This window comes from Lissotriton vulgaris, chromosome 3_2 (assembly GCF_964263255.1).
Source record: "Lissotriton vulgaris chromosome 3_2, aLisVul1.2, whole genome shotgun sequence".
In the NCBI taxonomy this organism is placed as follows: Eukaryota; Metazoa; Chordata; class Amphibia; order Caudata; family Salamandridae; genus Lissotriton; species Lissotriton vulgaris.
In genome coordinates, this window is record NC_141690.1 from 247,600,977 (window position 1) to 247,625,098 (window position 24,122).

The 24,122-nt window shown below is 44.7% G+C and overlaps 1 protein-coding gene across 1 annotated transcript in view; it reads left to right on the plus strand.

Annotated features, from left to right (window-relative positions):
• The window catches only part of ATRN (attractin), a 960,574-nt gene that overhangs the window by 172,421 nt on the left and 764,031 nt on the right, over positions 1–24,122 (plus strand). The window contains exon 7 of the mRNA XM_086964304.1: positions 18,759–18,849. Coding sequence (XP_086820430.1) covers positions 18,759–18,849 — 91 coding nt within the window. The remainder of the gene's footprint in view (positions 1–18,758; positions 18,850–24,122) is intronic.

A 24,122-nucleotide genomic window follows, 5' to 3' on the forward strand; every position in this document is an offset into this window, starting at 1 on the left:
TCCCGAAAGGGCTCCAGACATACGCACCTTTTGCAACAAAAGAGATTGAGAAGATCCATTCGATGCAGACCACGCGGACGAAATGGAGAAAAAAGAAAAGAGGCCTCGAGGCTGAGATGGAAAACAGATTTCTACTCCAGGACGAAGGAATACACAATCCCGACGAAACTTAGGATACAGGTGGTCGAGGAAACGGAGGAGGAGGACTACGAGGTCGAAGGACAGTCGAGGGGCGGCAAGACCTTCGACGACCAAGAAGAGCAGGAGGCCTCCTACTATGAGGATGAAGGAGACGACGACTGCAGGACACTCCTCGGGTCTGCATCCTCTGAGACTCAGGAAGTAGACTGGCAGGACGTCGACACCGAAAGTCCAGAGGAAGCAGTCTACACGTATCCCTCGAGGCCCTCGCCTCCGTATGACATCGGAGTCTACAACACAGTCATCAGGAATGCGGCTGCTGTTTTCAAGGTAAAACTCGATGAAGAAAAGCAGAAAGCAGACTTCCTTCTCGAGACACTGCTCCATACACAAACAAGGAGCCAGTTCCTGGCCATGCTCGACAGTGTCAATGCACAGGGAAAAGAGGCCTTCAAGGAACTGGCTACATTCAAAGCGGTCACTCCCAGGACGGAGAAAAAGTATAAACATTCTTCCAAGGACCCACCCTACATTCAGGGATCGGTCTCAGCAGACTCCATCATCATCATCATCGCAGCCACAACAAGAAAGAGGGCCAATGTGCCTACCACTTCTGGGCCACCTCTAGACAAAGAAAGCAAGAGGATGGATCTGGTGGGGAGAAGAATTGAACGGAATGCCGCAATGCACTGGTGCATGGCAAAATCCAATGCACTGCTCAACAGGCACCAATACCAGATCCTGGAAGAGCTGGGCCAGTTAATAAAGAACATGCCACAGGAATTCAAGCAAAGAGCTGAAAACCTTGTCAAAGAGGAGAAGAATGTAGCCAATTCTTGCCTCAAGACTGCCCTGGACGGAGCAGACACCTCCAGCAGGCTCATGATGATGGGCATCACGGAGAGAAGACAGCCCTGGCTCAGGATTTCGGGCTTCAAGACAGAAGTACAACACAACATCCTCAACACACCGTTCAACGGAGAAACGCTGTTCGGAGCCCCAGTTGACGAGAAACTCAGCCAACTGAAAAAGGATAACGAGACTGCAAGATCCATGGGGGCATTACAGTTCAGAGGTAGTAAAAGGGGCACCCCCCGTCACGAAGACCTAACTGGAGGGGAGGAAACCAGCCAGGGACATAACACCAGGTGTTCCAGCAAGCCCACCAAGCAGACGCCCAGACATAGCAGGGACAGCAAAAACAGTCTTGGCAGTACCAACCAAGAGGCCAGTCCTTTCGCGGGAGAGGGAATGGACGTGGGCAAAATAAGAGAGGGGGACAGTAGCCCGCCTCTAAGTGACTTAATAAAACTCCATGTGCCCACCGGGTTGCCGGTTTGTTTCCAAACAACCCTGCAAGGAGGAGGACGCCGTGCAGTTCAGCTACCAGCTACAAAGTGAACAGACAATTTTAAAATAAGCTTCAACAAAGTGACCCTTGACTGTATGAGGATAAACACACAAGGATTAAAAACAAAGCAAATTTCTTTTTACCACAAAGATAAAGTGGTGAATGGAACAGCGTAAGGTAGCTCCCAGAGGCGTCCTCCCAACTACCAAATTAAACAAGAAAATAGGACTAGATTGAAGTTGGTCCATTTTCTTCCTAAACCGAGTGAAGTTTGGATAAAATCTACATATAAGAACAAAAGGTTGAAAGAAATATGAGCGGATGTAATACGTGCTCAGAGATATCTATAAATCGGGACCAGCGAAGATCCAACCTGGATATAATTAAGCTGTGAACGAGTCCTTGAAGGTGCAGGATAAAAAAGAGGCACCGAAACGCCGCGTCGACAATTTCGTTCCTATATAAATTCATTTAGTAGCAATTATATTTTTGTAATGTTTATATGCACTATTGCTAGTTTAGCAATTTTTAAAGAACACTATGCTTTTTAATTTCTGAAATTTATGAAAAACGTTTGTGTATATGATTTTAAATGCAAAAATATGTTATAATCTAATTTTAAATCTTCTCAAATAAATGAATGAGAAGTTTTTTAAAATAATTGTTTCATGTTTTTCATGGTATCGTTAGGCCTTACATACATTTATTTGTAAATTTGGTAACCGGTGTAACATTTAAAATCCCTCGCATTGATGTAAACGTCCCTTTTGGGATCCCAATACCATCAATGACTCATTGAACTCAGGAGAAGGAACACTGTTTTTATAAAAACCTGATACTGGTGGCACCACAGTGGGCCAGGCAGACATGGTACTCGCAGATCATGGAGATGACACAGAGTGCACCCCACAGATTCGGGAGAAGAAAGGACCTACTCTCCATGCAAAACGAAGAAGTGCTGCACCCAGAGCCAGAGAGCCTGAGCCTCGTAGCGTGGCTCCTGAGGACATAGAGTTTGCGCATTTGAAACTGCCAGAAAGCACAGTGAGGGTACTTCGGAAGGCACGAAGACCAGCACACGGAAATGCTACGTAGCGAAATGGAAGAGATTTACACTGTGGTGCAGGAGGGAAAAGCTACACAATAAGATCAAAAAGGACTCAACAGTGCTAAAGTACCTCGCACACCTGCTCGACAAAAATCTGGAGCTACAATAGCTTTCCTAGCTAACACACCAATTCAGGACATATGCCTGGCGGCAACATGGGCTTCTGTGCACACGTTCATGAAGCACTACTGTGTGGATATACATTTGAACAAGGAAGCACAAGTCGGACAAAGGGTGCTTCAACACATATTCAATAACCAACGCTCCTCTTCCACCCAGCCGCCACAAACATGAGAAACCGCTATAAAGTCTATGCACAGCATAGTGAATCCAGAAAGATTCACGCCGCAAAACAAATAGTTTCTTACCTGTCGGTGTAGTTTTGCAGCTTGATCTTTCTGGATTCGCTAGTGAATCCACCCACCTCCGCCAGAAAGATGAGGCTGGAGAGATAAGGTGGTTGAAACAAAGACAATACTTGGAAAAGAAGCCTTAAAGGTTAAAGCGGTGAAAAAACTTAAGTTGAACATTGCCATAACTTCGGTAACAAGACGAACACGAGAAAAAAGAATCCGAAGATGGCGCCCAGGAGTGGGAGCTACCGCAGGAAGCGTGCCGATGTCACCGGAAATACACCAAAGGTGGGACGTAGACGCCCACCTGGGCATTGAACACAAAAGAAAACAAGCATTAGAAATGCAATAGGTCTCGCAGCATTAGAGTTGGTGCTTTTAGAATTGTTAATGGGTTTTTTTGTAAATCTTTAGCATGAGGTTGAGGGTGAGTGAGGGTGAGTGAGGGTGAGTGAGGGTGAGTGAGGGTGAGTGAGGGTGAGTGAGGGTGAGTGAGGGTGAGTGAGGGTGAGTGAGGGTGAGTGAGGGTGAGGGAGTGGAGGTGAGTGGGGGTGAGTGGGGGTGAGTGGGGGTGAGTGGGGGTGAGTGGGGGTGAGGGTGGGTGAGGGTGGGTGAGGGATTGAGGGTGAGGGGTTGAGGGTGAGTGAGGGTGAGGGGTTGAGGGTGAATGAGGGTGAGGGAGGGTGAGGGGTTGAGGGTGAGTGGGGGTGAGTGAGGGTGAGGGGTTGAAGGTGAGTGAGGGTGAAGGTGAGTGTGGGTGAGTGTGGGTGAGTGTGGGTGAGGGGTTGAGGGTGAGGGGTTGAGGGTGAGGGGTTGAGGGTGGGTGAGGGGTTGAGGGTGGGTGAGGGGTTGAGGGTGGGTGAGGGGTTGAGGGTGGGTGAGGGGTTGAGGGTGGGTGAGGGTGAGGGTGAGTGAGGGGGAGGGTGAGTGAGGGTGAGTGGGGGTGAGTGAGGGTGAGGGGTTGAGGGTGAGTGAGGATGAGGGGTTGAGGGTGGGTGAGTGAGGGTGAGTGAGGGTGAGTGAGGGTGAGTGAGGGTGAGTGAGGGTGAGTGAGGGTGAGTGAGGGTGAGTGAGGGTGAGTGAGGGTGAGTGAAGGTGAGGCGTTGAGGGTGAGTGAGGGTGAGGGGTTGAGGGTGAGTGAAGGTGAGGGTGAGTGGGTGAGTGAGGGTGAGTGAGGGTGAGGGTGAGTGAGGGGTTGAGGGTGAGGGGTTGAGGGTGAGTGAGGGTGAGGGGTTGAGGGTGGGTGAGGGGTTGAGGGTGAGTGAGGGTGAGGGGTTGAGGGTGAGGGGGTAGGTATTTTGGGATGCGAGGTGACACCGCCACGAGACCTTGTCATAAATGCATAAAAACATATCCCTATAAAAAGAAAACAAAACACGAGATAAACAACATCCCTTAAGGAAAGTTACGTGCTGTGAGCCGCGGGGAGGGCTGTCGGAAACACCTACGGAACTGACATTTTAGAAACGCGTGGGCTGCAGGAAGGTCCCCCGGCACCTTGCAGAACAGAGCCTGCTTGTGATTGTGAACAGTGTGTGGTCGAATCTGCCCTCCAGCGGAAGGAACGCATCACATTGTAAATGCACGCAGCAGGGGGCGTCATGATTACCAGAGTGGGCACAATAGCACCGGAATACCGCCTATGGAGGGGTGTGGGCAGTCTGATTCTATCAGGCAGCCCCCTGCAGGTGCTGCGTGGGGTGGGGCTTGAACTACAGGCCGGGGAGCTTTGTGTACTGTGCTTGTGTGACTACTTTCAGTAAAAAAAAAAGGTTATTCTACTGTTTGTCCTTTAGACGATCCGGGGAGGGTAGAGGGGAGCTATTTATTAACCAAGGCGTGGGCGGGGGGTCTGGCCCTGAACCCCAGGGCCGTCCCAGTGCAGTTTGCGCATCACCTCGAATGCTGTTCATGCAGCTTCAGACCCGGAACTGGCCTGCCCCGTCTGGTCTGAGATATTGGCTCAGTCCGCTTTCTCTTTACAAGTGGTAACAAGAAAGGGTGGAGGGGGCAGGGGAAGAGGGGTCCGGGGAGGAGGGAAGGGCCAGAGGGACTTGATGGGAGTGGTGGGGGGGAGGGGGAGGGTATAGAGAGGGAGAGGAGGAGAGACAGGACAGGGGCAAGCAGCAGAGACACGTGTCGGCTCGAGTCCGCCAACCAGCTGTGACGGAGGCTGCTGCTGGATCCAGCCCACGTAGGGCTATGGCACTGGGCCTGTCGTGCACAACAGTCGCGTACGGGGATACACTGTCATCACTGAGGCCAAAGTATGGGATGCAGGGAAAACAGCACACTGCGGTGCTCGTGCTATGATGCAATTGCAAGTTGAACGCGTCCTGGAACTGCGGTCAGTGGTAAACCCTACCTGGTGAGACCTGTGGAGACCCCTGCGACACACCAACCGCTTGCCGCCAGGATTAAACAGATTGGGTGGATCTGGTCGACCCCAAAGTGCAGCCTGTGCCTGCACGCCATACTGTGAATGGGCCCACAGGACTAAATAGGGGAGCTCAGTCCGCTTTCTCTTTACAAGTGGTAACAAGAAAGGGTGGAGGGGGCAGGGGAGGAGGGGTCCGGGGAGGAGGGAAGGGCCAGAGGGACTTGATGGGAGTGGTGGGTGGGAGGGGGAGGGTATAGAGAGGGAGAGGAGGAGAGACAGGACAGGGGCAAGCAGCAGAGACACGGCGGGTAAAATAAACAAACAAGCCTTTCACCGTAACACGGCGGGCAGGGGAGGGGGCGGAGAGGGGAGAGGTGCGACACGGCAGGCAGGGGAGGAGAGTAGGAGGAGGAGGGGGGAGGAGAGTAGGGGAGGCACGGCCTAGCGGCAGGCAGGCAGGGGAGGAGAGGAGGAGGAGGGGGAGGAGAGTAGGGGAGGCACGGCCTAGCGGCCGTGCAATCAAGTAGTGAGGGGGCGGAGCTGGGGGAGGCTGTGAGAGAGAGTAGGCAAGGCAGGCGGCTGGGGGCATGTGCACGCGCATTTAAGCTCAATGCGCATGCGCATTGAGCTTAAATTTCTCGTGCACTGCAAGGAATCGCCACAATTCCTTGCAAGTTGGATAAAGAGTAGATGAGCCCCCATAGTCTCGCTTGCTCGATGCGCATGCGCATCGACAGGCGAGACCTAAAAACTAAGAAAAGACTACGAATCCGGACCCAACCACAAGTCCGCGGAATAATGCACAGCATAGTGAATCCAGAAAGATCATCAAGCTGCAAAACTACACCGACAGGTGAGAAACTATTCGTTGTCACCAAGTGCCTGGCCATAGTCACAGCTCGTCTAAGAAGACAAAACATTAACGTCTTCCCATACGACTGGCTCGTAAAAGCCAACTCTAAAAAACAAAAAAAAAAAAAAAAAAGCTGTCTACGTCACACTCGCAAAACAGTGCAGTTGCTCCACGATCTTGGATTTACAGTAAATCTGTCCAAATCCCATCTACAACCATCCAACATACAGGTGTATCTGGGAGCCACAATAAATACACAAAAGGCTTTGGCCTACCCCAATCCGGGCAGAATCCGCAACATGCAAACTTTACTCTGTCAGTTTCAGCCTCAACACTCATTGCCAGCTCGAGTGTTTATGCAATTACTAGGGATGACAGTGTCTTGCATTCTAATAGTCCCTTACGCAAGACTCCAGATGCGTCCCCTTCAGGAGTGCTTAGCACAGCAGTGGAACCAGGCTCAGGGTATGTTATCAGATCTAGTGTTGGTGGAAGGCCCGACCCATCGCTCTCTGTAGTGTTGGGACACACAAAACCTTTCAGAAGGGCGGCCCTTCATCGAACCAGTTCCACAGATAGTGCTAACAGCAGACACATCGCTCACTGGTTGGGGAGGTCATCTCCAGAAGCATACAATTCGGGGCATGTGGAGCCTGCAGCACAAGCAGCTTCACATATATTATCTAGAGCTGCTAGCGATTTTTCTAGCGCTCAAAGCGTTTCAAGTACATCTAGTTGACAAAGCTGTCCAGATCCGTACAGACAACATGACGGCAAAGTACTGCATACAAAAACAGGGAGTGGGAGATGAGTGGGACACCCTCTCTCCAGCTGTCACTACCAGCACAGACCATCTGGAGATGGACTATATGTCACAAAATTTTTCTCCTTGCAGAATACCTTCCAGGAGTAAACCATCAGATTGCAGGGCTGCTCAGTCGTCAAAGACAACAGATCCACGAACGGTAACTCCACCTTCAAGTTCTATTCTATCAAATGTGGGGCTTTCCGGACATAAATCTGTTCGCCACAAACCTAAATGCAAAATGCCCAAGCTTCGCATCCAGGCTTCCACACCCATTGTCCAAAGGCAATGCACTATGGATGAATTGCTCCGGGATATTTGCCTACATTTTTCTGCCTCTCCCACTCATTCCGTCAGTGGTTGGGAAGCTCAGACAGGCGCCCCTGACACTAATTCTAGTTCCTACCACATGGGCCCGGCAACCCTGGTTCACAACCATGTTGGATCTCTCGATATTTCCTCACCAAAAACATCTCTCTCCCAATCTTCTCACTCGGAGCCAACGAGAGATGAGACATCCAGATCCCAGTCATCTCAATCTTGCGATCTGACAACTGAATTCTTAGTTTGGCTACCTTAATCTCCCGCCAGACTGCCTGACCATCATCAGAGGCTAGACGTCCGACCACAAGAGCATGCTATGCAGCAAAGTGGAAGCGATTTGTGATATACTGCAATAACAATCAAATCAATCCGCTGGACGCTTCAGTTCAAAACATCATTTGCTATTTATTACATCTGCAGCGTTCCAAATTAAAGTATTTTCCAAACGCTTACATCTGGCTGCAATAGCTGCATATCTACAGAACAGACATCTGTCTCTGTTTAGATTGCCTGTCATTAAAGCAATTATGGAGGGACTTAAAAGTATCATTCCTTTAAAGCAATTATGGAGAGACTTAAAATAATCATTCCTTTAAGACTTCCTCCTGCTCCAGTGTGGAATCTTAAAATTGTTCTTACAAGACTGATGGGTCCACTCTTTGAGCCATTGCATAGATGTGAACTGCAATTTCTCACTTAGAAGGTAGCTTTCCTCATAGATATCACATTACTGAGGAGAGTAGGTGAGCTTCAGGTGCTAACCATAGAATAACTATTTTTACAAGTACACCAAAACAAAGTGGTTCTTCAGACCAACCCTACATTCCTACCAAAGATCATTTCTGCCTTTCATATCAACCAATCTGTTGAGTTGCCTGTGTGCTTCCTCAGCCAGATTCTGTGGCAGAACATGCTTTGCACACTTTAGAAGTGAAAAGACAACTACTTTACTACGTAGAAGGAACGAAACCTTTCCGCAAGAAAAAACAACTGTTGGTCGCTTTTGTGCCACCACATACAGGCAAACTTGTATCAAAATCGGGTATTGCACAGTGGATAGTTAAGTGCATTCAGACATGCTAAGCAAAACTAACACTAAAAATTTCCCCTAGAGTGCCCGCCACACTCAAACTAGTGGCCTCTATGCATTCTTGGGGAATATACCCATAGCTGACATCTACAAAGCTGTAACATGGTCTACACCTCACACATTCACAAAACACTATTGTGTAGATGTGTTAGCAAGACAGCAAGCTAGTGTGGGCCAAGCAGTTTTAAGCACTCTATTTCAGACAACTGCAACAGCTACTGTTTAGCCACCGCTTTGGGAGATTACTGCTGTATAGTCTATGCAAAGCATATGATCTACAGCTCACATGCCTCAAACGGAACGTGCTACTTACCCAGTATGCATTTGTTATTGGCATGTAGAGCTGTTGATTCACATGTGCCCACCCGCCTCCCTGTTGCAGTAATAATGTGTGTGTGTATGTATATATGTATATGGATGAACTTTTCTTTCCTGTTTGCAGCACAATGGTATTTCAAAATGTAAACTGGCACGAATTTCTGAGGCCCACTGGAGGGCTTGTAAAATGATTATAAATTAACCTGCAAGTGCACAGGAAACTATCGCAGCACACTTAAAAGGAACTACAAATCCCAGCAAGCAAGAACTTTTGATGAAGCCCAAGGCGGGCGAAATAACAATTAATTAACGCAAGGTGTGCAGCTTTGTTTCTGTGATTCATTCAGGTCTCCCTCGGAGGAAGGAGCAGCCAGCTCCGAAATGCATCAGGGAAAGGGAAATATGTATTTCAGAAACTAAAAGCCGGTTTGGAAATAAAATGTTCGGATGAACTTACCTTTGTGGAGTGGCGTCCTCGTGCTTCAGGGCAACCTTTGGGATGATATATATATCTATATATATATATATATATCACCAGTCCCCGCCTCTTTATAAAGAAAGGGTCTGACACATGCATTGAGGCTTTTCCAAGTAAGATTTATTGCTGTCAAGTTGGAAGACACAAGTTATTAAAAACACCTGGCAGACGCGTTTCAGCGTTTGCCTTATTCATTGCCAGCATTTTGTTGGTTGAGACGATTCTGGGAGACAATTGCTGCCAGGGTTCCCGCGGTGGAGAGTGGACTAACTCAAAATGCTGGCGTATGCTGGGACATCGTGTGCCCGGACCGGTCACTGTACCAGAGTCCGCAAGATGGAGAACGTCAGCTTGTACAAACGACGGGAATTGTTTGGCAGACTTGCTAGCGTGAGAACTGCAACTACCAGCAAGCAACAGCAAACACTGCAACAGAGGCGGCAAGAGCAGTGCCTCTAAATTCAGAACGACCAAGCTCCAATGGGAGTTTTTTAGGCAGCGAGTGATCCACGCAAAAGACAACGCAAAAAACACAATGCTGGAAATGAATAAGGCAAACGCCGAAACGCGTCTGCCAGGTGTTTTTAATTACTTGTGTCTTCCAACTTGGCAGCAATAAATCTTACCTGGAAAAGCCTCAATGCATGTGTTTTCTTTCTTTATGAAGAGGCGGGGACTGGTGGTATATTTGTATATATGTGTATATATATATATGTGTGTATGTATATGTATATGTATATATAAATATATATATATATATATATATATATATAAATATATACGGTCTCAGAGCATGTGAGCATTACCTTAATAGGAGACTGATACGCCTTGCATCTCAGAATAGAATGATTCTGGAAATCATGGAATGGTGTCTCACTAAAAACATCTTTCTTTTTGGTAGTGATTTGTACATCCAGGAGCGGGGGACTGTGATGGGCACCTGCCTTGCTCCCAGTTATGCCAATTTACATCTCGGCTACTGGGAGGAGCAGGTGCTCAGGGGGGGGGGGGGGGGATCCTCTCGACCATTGGTCGGAACATATCCGTTTGTGGGTAAGATATATTGATGATGTCTTCGTGCTGTGGCAGGGCACGGAGACATCAATCAACCTGTTTATCGAAGAAATAAATCAGAACTCTTTGAGTTTGCAATTCGTGGGGAATTCCAGTAAAATCTCTATTGATTTTCGAGATATCAGGATTACCCCCAAGGTAACAAACTAGAAACGACTGTGTTCCGAAAGAATACTGCTGGGAACTCAATTTTGCACGCCGAGAGCGCCCACCCAACGGCATTAATAAGAAGTATCCCATTTGAGGAGTACTACAGGGCGAAGCGTACCTGCAGTAAAGATGAACAGTACAATATCATAGAAATTGAAATGACCCAGAGGTTTTTAGAAAGGGGATACAGTGAGACGGTCCTTAAGGGTGCGGCTAAAAAAGCCAGGAAGTTAATTAGAGATAATTTACTCTTTGAGCCCTCCAGAACTCAAAAAACAAAGAAAGGACAGCATGATCAAGGGAGTTCACGATTCATAACCACTTTTAACACCAAACATAAGGAAGTAAGATCTATCCTTAGAAAACACTGGTATCTGATTAAGAACGATCCAGTGTTAGGCCTAAAGGTGAAGAAAAACCCTGACCTTACTTACAAAAGGTCCAAATCTTTAAAAGATTTGATTGTACAGAGTGAGTTCCAGAACAAGAAAAAGAGTAATACAGACTGGCTAAAAGCTAAACCTGGTTTTAAAAGCTGTTTTAAATGTAAAGCGTGCCAACATGGTATGAATCGCACGGATTTATAAAACGTCTTTTAATAAGATCGTAAAAGTAAGGAGTGCTATCACATGCAAAAGTGAGTACGTAGTTTATTTACTACAGTGCCCCGGTCAAAAGATTTATATCGGTAGTACAATCTTACCTGTACTCCAGCGGATCCTGCAGCACAGAAGAGCCATTGTTAATCAAGATAGGTCTTACCCTGTGGCCCGACACTTTGAACTACATCACCAAAGTAACCCTGCGGGCCTGCAGTACTCGTGCATTGCAGAGGTTCCGAAGAAGAAGAGAGGGGGAGATAGGAAAAGTGAACTTAGAAGATTAGAGACCTATTTCATACTAGAATTTAATTGCAAGGAGCCACAGGGATTAAATGTTGGTGAAGACCATTATACATGTTTAAACTGATTAACTGTATATATGATGAATTGTTTTTTAACCCCGAGTATATTGAAACTGCATTTGGAAACTTTTTGTTATTAATTTGAATTAACAGAAATTTCCAATATTAATAGTCATAACTTTGAATTCTCGTCCTTTAAGATTACATGGTTGGTAGTATGTTGTTTTGGAATAGAACTGGCTCAGGGACGTTTTAATTGTGATGAGTAATGCTGTTTTTTATTATATGCACGGACAATTTAGAAAATATTTGTCGAAGTGCAATAAGAGTGGATTGTTTACATATATGAGGTACTGCTGCTGAACTTGAAGCACTAGCACTTTATGGAAATTGTTAGACGCACTTTAGCACTGGCACTTTATTATTCTTCTGTGCAATATTTAATATGTATACAGTAGGAAAAAACTAGTTTACAGAAGCACTTGCACTTTATGATTAATAAATAAAGTAGATAGACTATTATTACCATCTCAATAAGTCCCTCTCCGATCTGTGAGGTATACATGATCAGTGGAGCCATGAGGTGAATTTGACCAAGATACAGTTGTTTTATGTTAAATGCATTATGGCCAATACATATGGAGTATTGTGGTTTAAACAAGAGATATTCTGTAAAAGTTATAAAGGTTTCAATTTGTTGAAAAAGGCTCTGGCCTTCTATAATTGTGAAACCTTGTTTTTACATCTACAATATGAAAATATGCACTTGCACTTTAATTATTGAATTGTTTCAGTTGAGTGGCATTAGTGAGTTTTGTTCACTCTTATTGTGAGGATTTTAACATTTGTTTGCTAGTATGAGTTTTGTAGCAAACCAACAAATGTTTTTAATTACCAAAAACCCATTACCTATGCATTTGAAAGTGTTAAAATGGCCGCCGTATTTACAAACAACTGTATTTGTTACTGTGAGTCCTTTTACTGTTTTTACTACCTTATCCATGAATTAAAGGAGGGTTTCATGACAACGCAAAATTATCGTGATCAAGGGAGCTTGACTCCCGAAACGCGTTGATGACATTGCTGAAACTACAATAAAAGAAGCCTGAGAATACGATATTTGAGAGTGCCTGGATGATTTCCATAGGAGCGGATTTGGAATTGGAATCTTATATTGTGTGTATATATATATATATATATATATATATATATATATATATATATATATATATATATATATATATATATATATATATATATATCTCTATCTCTCTCGGTGCATCTCAGGGGCAGAGGTATCCCTGTGTCTAAATTACTGTTCACAGCGCGTAGCCACCGCTACGCAAATGCACTCTTCTTCGATAGGAAGTAGATCACTCCAGTCACTTTTTTGCACTTTCCAAATTAGTTTGTTTCAATTGCTGCATAGTGAATACGGGCAAAGGAAAAAACACCAACGCGTTTCAGCGAAACACTCGCCTTGGTCACGGGTAATTTCAGTGAATGTGCACAAACATTAAATAAAGTTACATGTGACAAATAATAAAAATAAACAGAGGACTCACGCCCACATTCTCGCGGCCATCTTGGAGTGGGGTAAATGTTATACTTGTATAATCCGACCCGCTTTATAATATCACCAGTGTGAATACTTATTTTTCCAAGTCCAATATAACTGAAAATCGTTGCTAATAAATGGGGAGCTATTCACATAACAGAAGACTTTCCAAGTCCCTACTTATGTGTATATTAAAACTATAGCATGCCATATAATGACCAAAGTTGCATAACGTTTTGACTCGTTTACTATAGACGAGTCATGCGGTAAATAAATTACATGCGTAGCCTAACCAGCTTGTTGCAGACAAAATAACACTTCCCCAGTGAGCAACGTTCAAATTCATAGCATTACTACATGTTATGTTTTACATTGTCACAAAACATATTGACGAGACAAATTTTATATTCCCAAGTGAGAGTTCCAAAATAAAGTCCAAAGAATATAGTAATCCAATATCACCGCCCCAGTGGGATTCTTGTTCGGTGAACTGCTACACTCCCGTATCCTAGAATTAAGAAAAAAGGGGGGGCCGATCAGATAAAGATAGTAATGCGTTCTAATATGCACCACATCTGGCCCTTAGTGGGTCCTGAGTCTTCACTACTTATGAATTAAAATCAACTTCAGTGTGTGTAACGTAAAATTAAACAGTTTAAAACATTAAACGAAGCACTTGGTTGACCTTGGGCATAGCTATATCTTGACAACTGACAATATACAAGTGTGACATAATCAGATAAAGCAATTTCATAAGTAAACCCAACTCAATTATCAAACTCGGATACATTTGTAGATAACACCCTGGTTACATAGTTCTAATCGGTCTCCTAAGTGCCATTTCATTTCTACCTCAGAATTAAGGCCTCTGGGTATTAGAGTATCTAGCTCGAGAATGTATCTATTCTCCATTTGTCTTAGCTACCGAATCTTGTCCCCTCCTCTGTTCATATTAGGGAGTTTGTCAATTACGAAGAACTTGAGCAGATTTCTGTTGCTCCTATGTAGTTCCTCGAAGTGACGGGCAACTGGTGTTTGATCTTTATTATCAATTGCTCTCATGTGCTCTAAGACACGTTTCTTCGCTGGGAACATCGTGCTCCCAACGTACTTCCTAGAACACGGGCACACCAGAACATAAATACAATATTCGGATAGGCATGTCAAATTTTTGCTGATGGTCTTATCTACAGCTTCCACAGGAAAAAATACTTTTTTGACATTACTACTATACTTGCATGCTTTGCATTTCATGCAAGTATAGAAGCCTTGAATATCACTACTTCTTGCTGTGCTATTGCTCACCTCATTGTTACTCAGTTTGTCTTTAAGTGAATGGGCCTTCCTGTCGGTCCTATTTGGATTGTCACCCAAGGCATCTATCAAAGTGGGTTCAGTCTTGAGTACATTCCAATGGCGTTTGAGACTGCTCTGTACCTGCCAAGATCTGGAGTGGAAGGTGGAAATAAATCTGATCACATCTTTCTCTGGTGGTATCGATTTATTGTCAGCAACTAACAATGAGGAGTGGCTGATCTTGCTAGCTTTGCTAAATGCTGCCTCTATGATAAAGGATTGATATCCCCTCTCAGTGAAGCGTTCTTTCATGCACTCACACACAATCAAAAAGTCCTGATCCGTACTGCAGTTCCTCCGGGCCCGGAGGAATTTGCCAAAAGGAATGCTCCGGATCAAGGCTTTGGGGTGTCCACTCTCAGTGTGCAACAGTGTGTTGCCGGCAGTCTCCTTCCGATGTAATCTGGTGATTAACTTATCGCCAGATACTTTGACTGCCAGATCAAGGAATACCATGGTGTGAGTATTCATCTGGCCCTCTAAGGCAAGGTTGAGATCATTTCTGTTGAGGTCAGCAATGATGCTCTCCGCTTCAATCTGTGAACCCTCCCAGATGATAAACAGATCGTCAATATACCGCAGCCACATTCTCACGTGGCTGCGGTACATCGGATGGGTCCTCTACTTGCTGCTCCCAGCTTGCCATGAATAGATTGGCAAAGCTGGGAGCAAAACAAGTTCCCATAGCTGTACCCTGTCGTCTATAGTACACATCATTCAAGACAAAAAAGTTTTGCTCCAAACAGAATGTCATCGTTTGATTGATCATCTCAGTATGGCTAAGATACGAGATTGATCGGGTATTCAGGAATTTGCGACAGGCCTTGATGCCGTCCTTGTGTTTAATTGATGTATATAGACTACATACATCAAGTGTGATGAGAATGTAATTGTCATGCCATACAAAGTCTGTCAACTTATTGATAAAATCCCTGCTATCTTTTAGATAGGAAGGTATTTTCTCAACAAAAGGACGAAGAAAAAAGTCGATTTATTTCGACGTGTTCTCCAACAAGGAGCCTATCGAAGACACAATAGGCCTTTCCCGGGGGATTGGTAGAATTCTTATGTAACTTGGGCAGTAGATACAACACTGCTACTTTAGGGTTGCGGTTTAAAAGAAAAGCGTACTCCTTCCGTTCTATGATGCCACTCAGGCGCCATTCATTTAGCATCTCGCAATAAGTACTGTTGCATTTTTCAATGGTTTGTAGGGAAGAGACTTCATAACAATCCGTAACATTCAATTGTCTCATACCCTCCCTGGTGTAATCCTCTACATCCATTAAAACCACATTCCCCCCCTTGTCTGATTGGCGAATGACAATTATGAAGTCATTCTCTAACGACTTTACGGCTAGTCTTTCTGATTTGCTCAAATTGTCATTCGACCAACATTTCTTTTTGGCCAAGTCTTTAAAGTCATTGATGACCAATGATTCAAATGTATTGATACTGCAGGCAGGCAACGTTGGGGTAAAGGTGGATTTGGGCTTAAACAAGTTGGGACAGTTAAGATCTGTTTTAAAGCCCAAAGAAACTGCATCATTTGGAGTGTTCACAGGTATACCAAACTCCAAATCCTTCATTGCAATTAATGTTTCAACCTCTTCAATGGTCTCACATGCTGGTTCAGTGCTGGAAACACTTATAGCAGCATTCTTGACCTTAAGTTTATTCCATTTATGCAATCGTAATTTTCTTGTAAATTTGAACAGGTCTATGCGTTCTTGGGAGTAATTAAAATTGGCGGTGGGGCAAAAAGAGAGACCATATTGCAGTACATCATGCTCTATATTAGAAAGTATATGAGAGGATACATTTACCACATTCCGCCAATTCATTTTCCTCTTGTTTTTTTCTGTCCCCGTGTTTCCACTCCCATTTGGGTTGTTGTATTTCCGCTTGCACCAGCCGCCCCTCCTGACTGACTGTTGGCTTTTGGCGTTCCTCCTCCAAGATTTCCTCTGCCTCTGCCTCTTCCTTTGAATCCTCTTCCTTGCCCCCGACCTCTGTCGATCTGCCAGTTCTGTTGTTGAGATGTCTGATTCATCATTTTGAATTCCTCCCAAAAATTTGAAGCCTTGCTTGTACTCTTAGTTGCTTGCACTTGGCCGTCCTCAGATACATCACTCTCTACTACTTCTTCCTCCGATATTGCCGCCGCACTCACTGTGTCAATGTTCGCTTGCACGCCTTTTCTCTTGATGTTATCGTATTAGCGGCTGAAAGTGAAGATTCAACCTCCCTGATAGTCGATTTTATCTCTGAGGAATTTCCTCTCTTTTTTTTGGCCACGATTTCATGTTCATGCTTGGCCATTTTTTTGGTTATATCCTCCAGTTTCTTGGTAAAGTTCTCAGTTGTATCCTCATTCATTAATTCGTCCTTAAGTTCCGAGATTTGTTTCCACAGTGTCAGTCTATCTTTCCATGCATGTTTAATTAAAATAGAAAGCATTCTTTTCGAGCAATCCAACAAGTTTTCGGTCCATTCCTCCGCCAGCTTTATATCAGGCTCTTCATGTGAAGGGGCAATCAAAATCCTCAGTCCCATTGGGATTCTTTTCTCCTCTTGGTATTTTTCGAGGGTTATTGCTTCCCACCACCTTGATATCTCTTTCCTGATTAGTTTCTCCAATTTTTGATATTTTGTTTAGAATCACTGTCAAAAACGAAAGCGATTCTGTGCTGGCAGAGCCACTCGCGGTTCGCACAAACATGGATTGTGCCCTTAGTCTTCTTCGTGCTTCTGAATCGTCATCCATTGCTCTGATTCACAGGGGATACTCCCCTTCTGCATGCACTGATTTATTCAGATTTGGACTAGCGCAATGTCTTGTTAGTAATGAGTGATCGCTTATCAAAGACCCATGCTCCCTGACCCTAGCATCTAGCTCCCCTGGGAGTCTGGCATGGGAAAGTCGCGTTGTATACTTAATTGCCGAGTCGGAAATTCCGACACAGTATGACGAGTGTGCCCGCCCTTTCAATTGTTTTTCCAAGGACGGATTAGATGTTATGCATGTAATTAATCAGCTCCCCATGAAAACACCTTCCAGAATCAAATGTGACAGGACTCACCACCTACGAAACACGGTAGCGTGCGGGAGTACAGACGTCTCCTCGTTGCTCTGGTGCTTACAGTGGAAGGAATCCCGATTCCGGAGTTGACACGGCGAAAAAACATTGTAGATTGTGAGGCTCGTCAAATCTTGGCAAACACAACGCGGTCAACCGGCGGCATTTGAAATATAAGGTTCACATCCTCCGCACAGTCGTCGGGACACCAGGACAGCGGTGCATCTCAGAGGCAGAGGTATCCCTGTGTCTAAATTACTGTTCACAGCGCGTAGCCACCGCTACGCAAATGCACTCTTCTTCGATAGGAAGTAGATCACGCCAGTCACTTTTTTGAGCTTTCCAAATTAGTTTATTGTTTCAATTGCTGCATAGTGAATACGGGCAAAGGAAAAAACCCCAACGCGTTTCGGCGAAACACTCGCCTTGGTCACGGGTAATTTCAGTGAATATGCACAAACATTAAATAAAGTTACATGTGACAAATAATAAAAATAAACAGAGGACTCACGCCCACATTCTCGCGGCCATCTTGGAGTGGGGTAAATGTTATACTTATAACATCCGACCAGCTTTATAATATCACCAGTGTGAATACTTATTTTTCTAAGTCCAATATAACTGATAATCGTTGCTAATAAATATATGTATGGCAATATTATAGGCCACCGACAAAACACTCGTCAAACAATTTCATAAATTCTCACTGTTGAAAATGGTTAACACATGGTTCTGCTGCGTGAAGTAGTCAGCCCAAAAGCGTAATCAAACTTTTATCTCTATGTGATCATACCTTGTTGGACATTGTTGCTGCCATTGTATGTACCCATGTCTTCTTAAGGTGTACAGGTTGCTCCTGTAGTTTATTATAAATGATCAGGTCATATTAACCCATGGTTTCAATCTTCTATTTACATATTATAAAAGTTAATTCTTCTTATTGTCATGTATATCTAATGAAGCTGTGGGTAAAGGCTGCTGTAAGAAGGTTTAACTAAGAAGGGGATGGCAGTTTTCTATTGACATTTCAACTTTAATGTGCAAAATACAGGCTTAATGTATGAATACCATGTCCTTTAATTTCATTTAATTCTCTACTTTCTATTTGATGCGTTTCTGCCTACTTATTTGTCTCATGCAATAGGATGTTTACGTTCTGACTAGCTCAGTCGCCAGTTTTAAGTTGGCTTTTTCCCTCTGATAATGGCTTTGGTGTTAAACCCTCATATCTAGTATATGTGAAATATTAAACACTTAAAACGTTTATTGCCTAACATAGTCATTATTTTAAAGAAACAAATCTTTATTGCACATATTTCAAAAATGTTTCTCCAATACATACAATTTTACTTGATATTTTGGGTGCTGAAAATTGAATATGCATTGACATTACACTTTTTTATTAAGGACTTAAAGAGTATCTTTCATTTTCTAGGTTTGATCTGGCTTCTCTGGAGTGGATTCCACTAAACAGCACAGTGAATTCTGTTGCTATCAGATACGGGCATTCCATAGCTTTGCATAAGGTACATCCATTTTTACAATGTGTAGAATTTCATGCTTTCCAGAAAACTTTTGAGGCCTGAATTGGGGCCTTAGTCTTGACCCTGCGTATTGGAGTTCACTTTAACGACTGTAGATATTAAAACCCCTTCAATGCTCATGACGATCTGAGCTCGTCATGAACAATGGGATTTCCAACAAGTCAGCACCGGAGGGAAATATCTCTCTAGCAGCGATGGTGTTAAAGTTTCAGTGTTCTATGAGCATATTTCCTATCCCAAATAATATCACATTTTTCCAATTCTATTTCATTGGCTCTGAAATGTAAGGTTAGAACAGCCAATGCACTCTTGCTAAGTTTGCTTTTAAAATGTTACTAATCCCACATGTTGTATGTGTAGCCACATTTTCTTTATTAAACTTGAATTTCTTGCAGTAAATAGTCACACTCCTATAAACTCTACTAATTGCCAATGCCCTACAACTCCAATTTTATGAAAACACTTTGTATTATTCTTTACCCCAGGTGGCTAAACATTTTCCTTTCCTGAGTTAATGGATGGAAAATACGTTCTGTACTTTATAATGCATGCACAGTCATTTTCCTGCTAAATCTTAATGAGGATTGTCCATATTACTAAAATAGAAAAAATATCATGTTTGCTCTTCTTTCATGTTTAATGACCTACAATTAAATGAGCTATGTGTATTATCTCTTGCCATTCTTTAGGTGCATAGTAGTCATTAGAAATTGTGAAAAACCGTTGAGTGTAGTATCCTAGTTTAAAAACTGTATGCTAAATGTATTCTTCCTTGGTTCATTTCATAGGCCTGAAAATGAAAGCCAAAGCAGAAGTATTAAGTGAGCTTGTGTTTAGCGGTAAATGCCGTCTAACGAACAAGTGATCTCCGGTTGTGATGGGTGTAAAGTTCTGCAAGCCACCCCCGATATGTTCTATATATGATCTCTTGTCTGGCTGCACACGGGTCCGAGGGGAAAAGGGGGTAGTAAGTAGAATTTTATGTTGAAGTTGACCAGGCCTGTAGGAAAGTACCTGTGTAGGAAAGTCCTTTGTCCAGTATTGTATCTTTTATAGATTTACATGCTTGAAACTTCCCTGTTGTCATAGTGGGAGTCCCACTGTAACAGTAAAATAGCAGTATTAAAATATAACATTCAATTGCGATGGAAAATCGGTAGCAACCTATTTTTGTTGTAAAACAGCCAAACTCCAGAGCATAGACCATAGAGTCTCCATGCCCTGCAGGGCCACTATACCTCAGATTTCTTACTGCACGTCATGTGTTCAGGAGTCTCCCTGAGGCTCTGCTCAGTCAGTGTTTCTACTATTAACCTTTTGAACTTCCAGCTTGCTGTTAATTTCTTGGTTCATCTCTTTTTCTAGGGTACAGTCCAGGAGTAACAATTTTTTCTTCATTATGTCAGAGTCCAAAATAAGGGTTGTTTAGGCCCTGCAAGACTTGTGGATAGTCCAGACTGTATTCGGACCACCCACATAAGGAGTGCCTTTATTGCTTATATCCTGACCACAAGCCCAGAGCATGCCAGTACTGTTGTACATTTTCCACAAAAACCCTCCAGGATCGTGAGGGTAGACTCCATCTGTGGCTGCAATGAAAAAAAGGCTGCCAAGGACTCTGACAGCGAAGGTGAGAAGAAGTCCAATACCACCTCCAAAAAATAAAGGATGAAGGGTCGTCCTCTTCGCAGAGAGATCCTAAAAAATCTAGATCTCAAAGTAAGTAGAGGCCTGAAGAAAAGAGGATTAAAAAAGACCAACCTTGTCCCTCTTCCTCTCATCAAAGATGGTTCTGCTTAACTGTCAGCGCCTCATACTCTTTTCAGGGATTCCTCATCTGTAAAAATCTGCTAGTCGACGACTCAGTTGACAAAAACAATCTCCATCTACGGCCTCCATTGCCACAAAACCAGGCGCTCCGTCAACGGTCTTGTCAGCGACGACTGTCAGGATGACGACGATGGCTGTCGTCGAAGATGGAAGTGGTGGTGTCACCATCGCCGACTGTTGTAACAGCCCTCGTCAATGGTCCAGCTTGTCACCTCACCAATGCTGGGTTGCGCTCTCTCTCTCATTGCTCTCTCTCGCTCTCCCGCTCTTTCTTTCTCTCGCTCTCGCTCTTGCTCTCTCTCTCTCTCTCTCTCTCTCTCTCTCTCTCTTCTCTCTTTCTCTCTTTCTCTCTTTCTCTCTTTCTCTCTTTCTCTCTTTCTCTCTTTCTCTCTTTCTCTCTTTCTCTCTTTCTCTCTTTCTCTCTTTCTCTCTCTCTCTCTTTCTCTCTCTCTCTCTCTCTTTCTCTCTCTTTCTCTCTCTTTCTCTCTCTTTCTCTCTCTCTCTCTCTCTCTCTCTCTCTCTCTCTCTCTCTCTCTCTCTCTCTCTTTTTCTCTCTCTTTTTCTCTCTCTTTCTCTCTCTCTTTTTCTCTCTCTTTTTCTCTCTCTCTCTTTCTCTCCCTCTCCTAATAGAAATACAACAGCAATGTTCTATTTAAGCAACCAGGGAGATACAACGTCCTTTCCCCTGAGCAAACGTGTGTAGGAAATCTGGCAATGGGCAGTAGCTCAAGAAATGTATCTACAAACAGTACATCTACCAGAAATAGACATTACAGCGGACCAGCTGAGCAAGCAGAACTGCTCCCACGAATGGGAGTTGAAACAGTACAATACCTTTTCAACCTTTGGGAAACACCAGTGATAAACCTGTTTGCAATAGTGCAGAGCAAGAAACGCCAGCTCTTTGCCTCGAGGTTTCCACACCACCTGTCAAAGGGGAATGCACTTTCACTCAACTGGTCAGACATTTGCTTACGCCTTTCCTCCAATACCCCTGATGCAAAGAGTGCTAGAAAAAGCAAAGCACCCAGGAACAAACATGATTATCATTGCCCCTCAATGGCCAAGGCAAACATGATACTCAACCCTGCTGCAACTATCCAAAGGGAAATGATCAAAATCAAAGCAGACCAGGACCTGCTAACAATGTAGCAAGGCCAAATCTTTCACCTGGAACCAGCACCGCTGCATCAGGCAGCTTGGCACCTGAGTACATAGAATTTGGCCACCTAAATCTGCCTCTACAAACAATGGAAATTCTAAAAGAGGCAAGGAAACGGTCAACAAGAACATGCTATAAAGCAAAATGGCACAGATATACCACCATGCCATAGTAGCATATACAAGAGGGAAAGCATGCAAAAGCTTCTTCAAAAGACCTGTAATTAAAAAAAGGTTTTTAGAAAAATAAAAAAGAATTGCCCCACCTAGTGCAGCCCCAGTACCCACATGGAGCTTAAATACAGTACTTGCTCAATTAATGGCAAAACCCTTTGAGCCCATGCAAGCAGCGGACCTCAAACACATTACTCTAAAAACAGCTTTTCTCATTGTTATTACTTCGCTATGGAGAGAAAGTGAGTTACAAGCTTTGACAATACAAGAACCATACTAACCATACTTTCAAATCCTCAAAGATAAAGTAATCTCAAAGACAAACCCACACTCCTTACCAAAGGTGGGATCAAAATATCACTTAGATGAGAATATCTTCCTGACTGTTTTCTTCAAGATCCCAAAAACCAAAGGAGAGAGAAGCCTCCATACTCTAGATGTAAGGAGGGTGTTGTATTATCTGCATAAAACAGAACAAATCCGCAAAACAAAACAATTGTTTGTCGCCTACGCACATAGCAACACAGGCTCACCGGTCACAAAGGCTACAATTGCATGATGGGTAGTACAGACAACCCAATCATGTTATGCCAATGCCAAAAAAGAACGAACAATGCGACCAACCGCTCACTGCACTAGAAAGAAGGAAGCAACCCTAGCTTTCATGGCCAATATACCCATTTACACCATTTGTGCAGCAGCAACATTGGCATCACCACACACTTTTACAAAACATTACTGTGTGAATATACAAATGAGTAAGGAAGCTCAAATTGGACAAAAGGTGCTTCAACACCTGTTTGCAAGGTCTTCCTCTCAAGACAGCCTCCCAAGCACGGGAGAAACCGCTACACAATATAATGCACAGCATGTGAATCCGGAAAAGGATTCATGCTGCAAAGCAAATGGTAACTTACCAGTAGGATTACTTTGGTAACTTACCAGCAGAAGTAAAATGTAAATTGTAAATTGATAATTGTATAGCGCACTACACACCCGCAAGGGTCTCAAGGCGCTTGTACAAATACCGCTGTGGAACCCATCCTGGCTTTCCCTGTGAGGCGTCCACTCCTGGGCACCCCCAAGGTGGAGGCCAGGCATCCTTATGTGTTGTGGGTGCCGTTTTGGAGATCAAGCAAGCCAGGCCGCCGACAACCTCACGAAGTGGATCAGCCACTGCGCGGACGAACTCGCCCCACTGAGGACCCTGCCCAGCAGACCCGGCTGCAAGACGGCCCCATGGTTCACCGACGAACTCAAGAGCTCCAAGAAGAACTGCCGAGCCCTCGAAAGCCTGGAGAAGGGAGCCAACATTGTCAACATAACCACCCTCAAGCTTGCTACCCGGAAGCACCACCAACTGATCCGCGCCACCAAGAAAACTGCATTCAAGGACCGGCTGGACAACAAAGCACACAACAGCAAGGAACTCTTCAACATCGTGAAAGAGCTCTCCAACCCCAACGCCGGAAACAACGACATCACCCCATCGCAAGAACTCTGCAACTCCCTCGCCTCCTACTTCCACAACAAGATCGCGGACATACACAACAGCTTCAACACCCAACCAACGAAAGCCACGTCCGACACGACCGAACCAACGCCCCCCACCACCACCCTCTGCGCCTGGACCCCGATCAGCACCGAAGACACCGTCTGCATGATGAACTCCATCCACTCCGGATCTCCGACCGACCCCTGCCCTCACCACGTCTTCAACAAGGCCGACGCTGTCATCGCACCCCACCTGCGGGACATCATCAACACCTCCTTCGACACCGCCACCTTCCCGGAGAGCTGGAAGCACGCCGAACTCAGCGCCCTACTAAAGAAACCAACTGCGGACCCCACCGAACTCAAGAATTACCGCCCCATCTCGCTCCTCCCGTTTCCAGGCCGCCTTCCTCGAGACGAACGAATCCCTCGACCCCTCAGTCTGGCTTCCGAGCCAATCACAGCACCGAGACCGCCCTCATCGCTGCCACCGATAACATCCGAACCCTGATGGACAACGGAGAAACAGCGGCCCTCATCCTCCTAGACCTCTCCGCGGCCTTCGACACAGTCTGCCACCGCACCCTAGTGCAGCG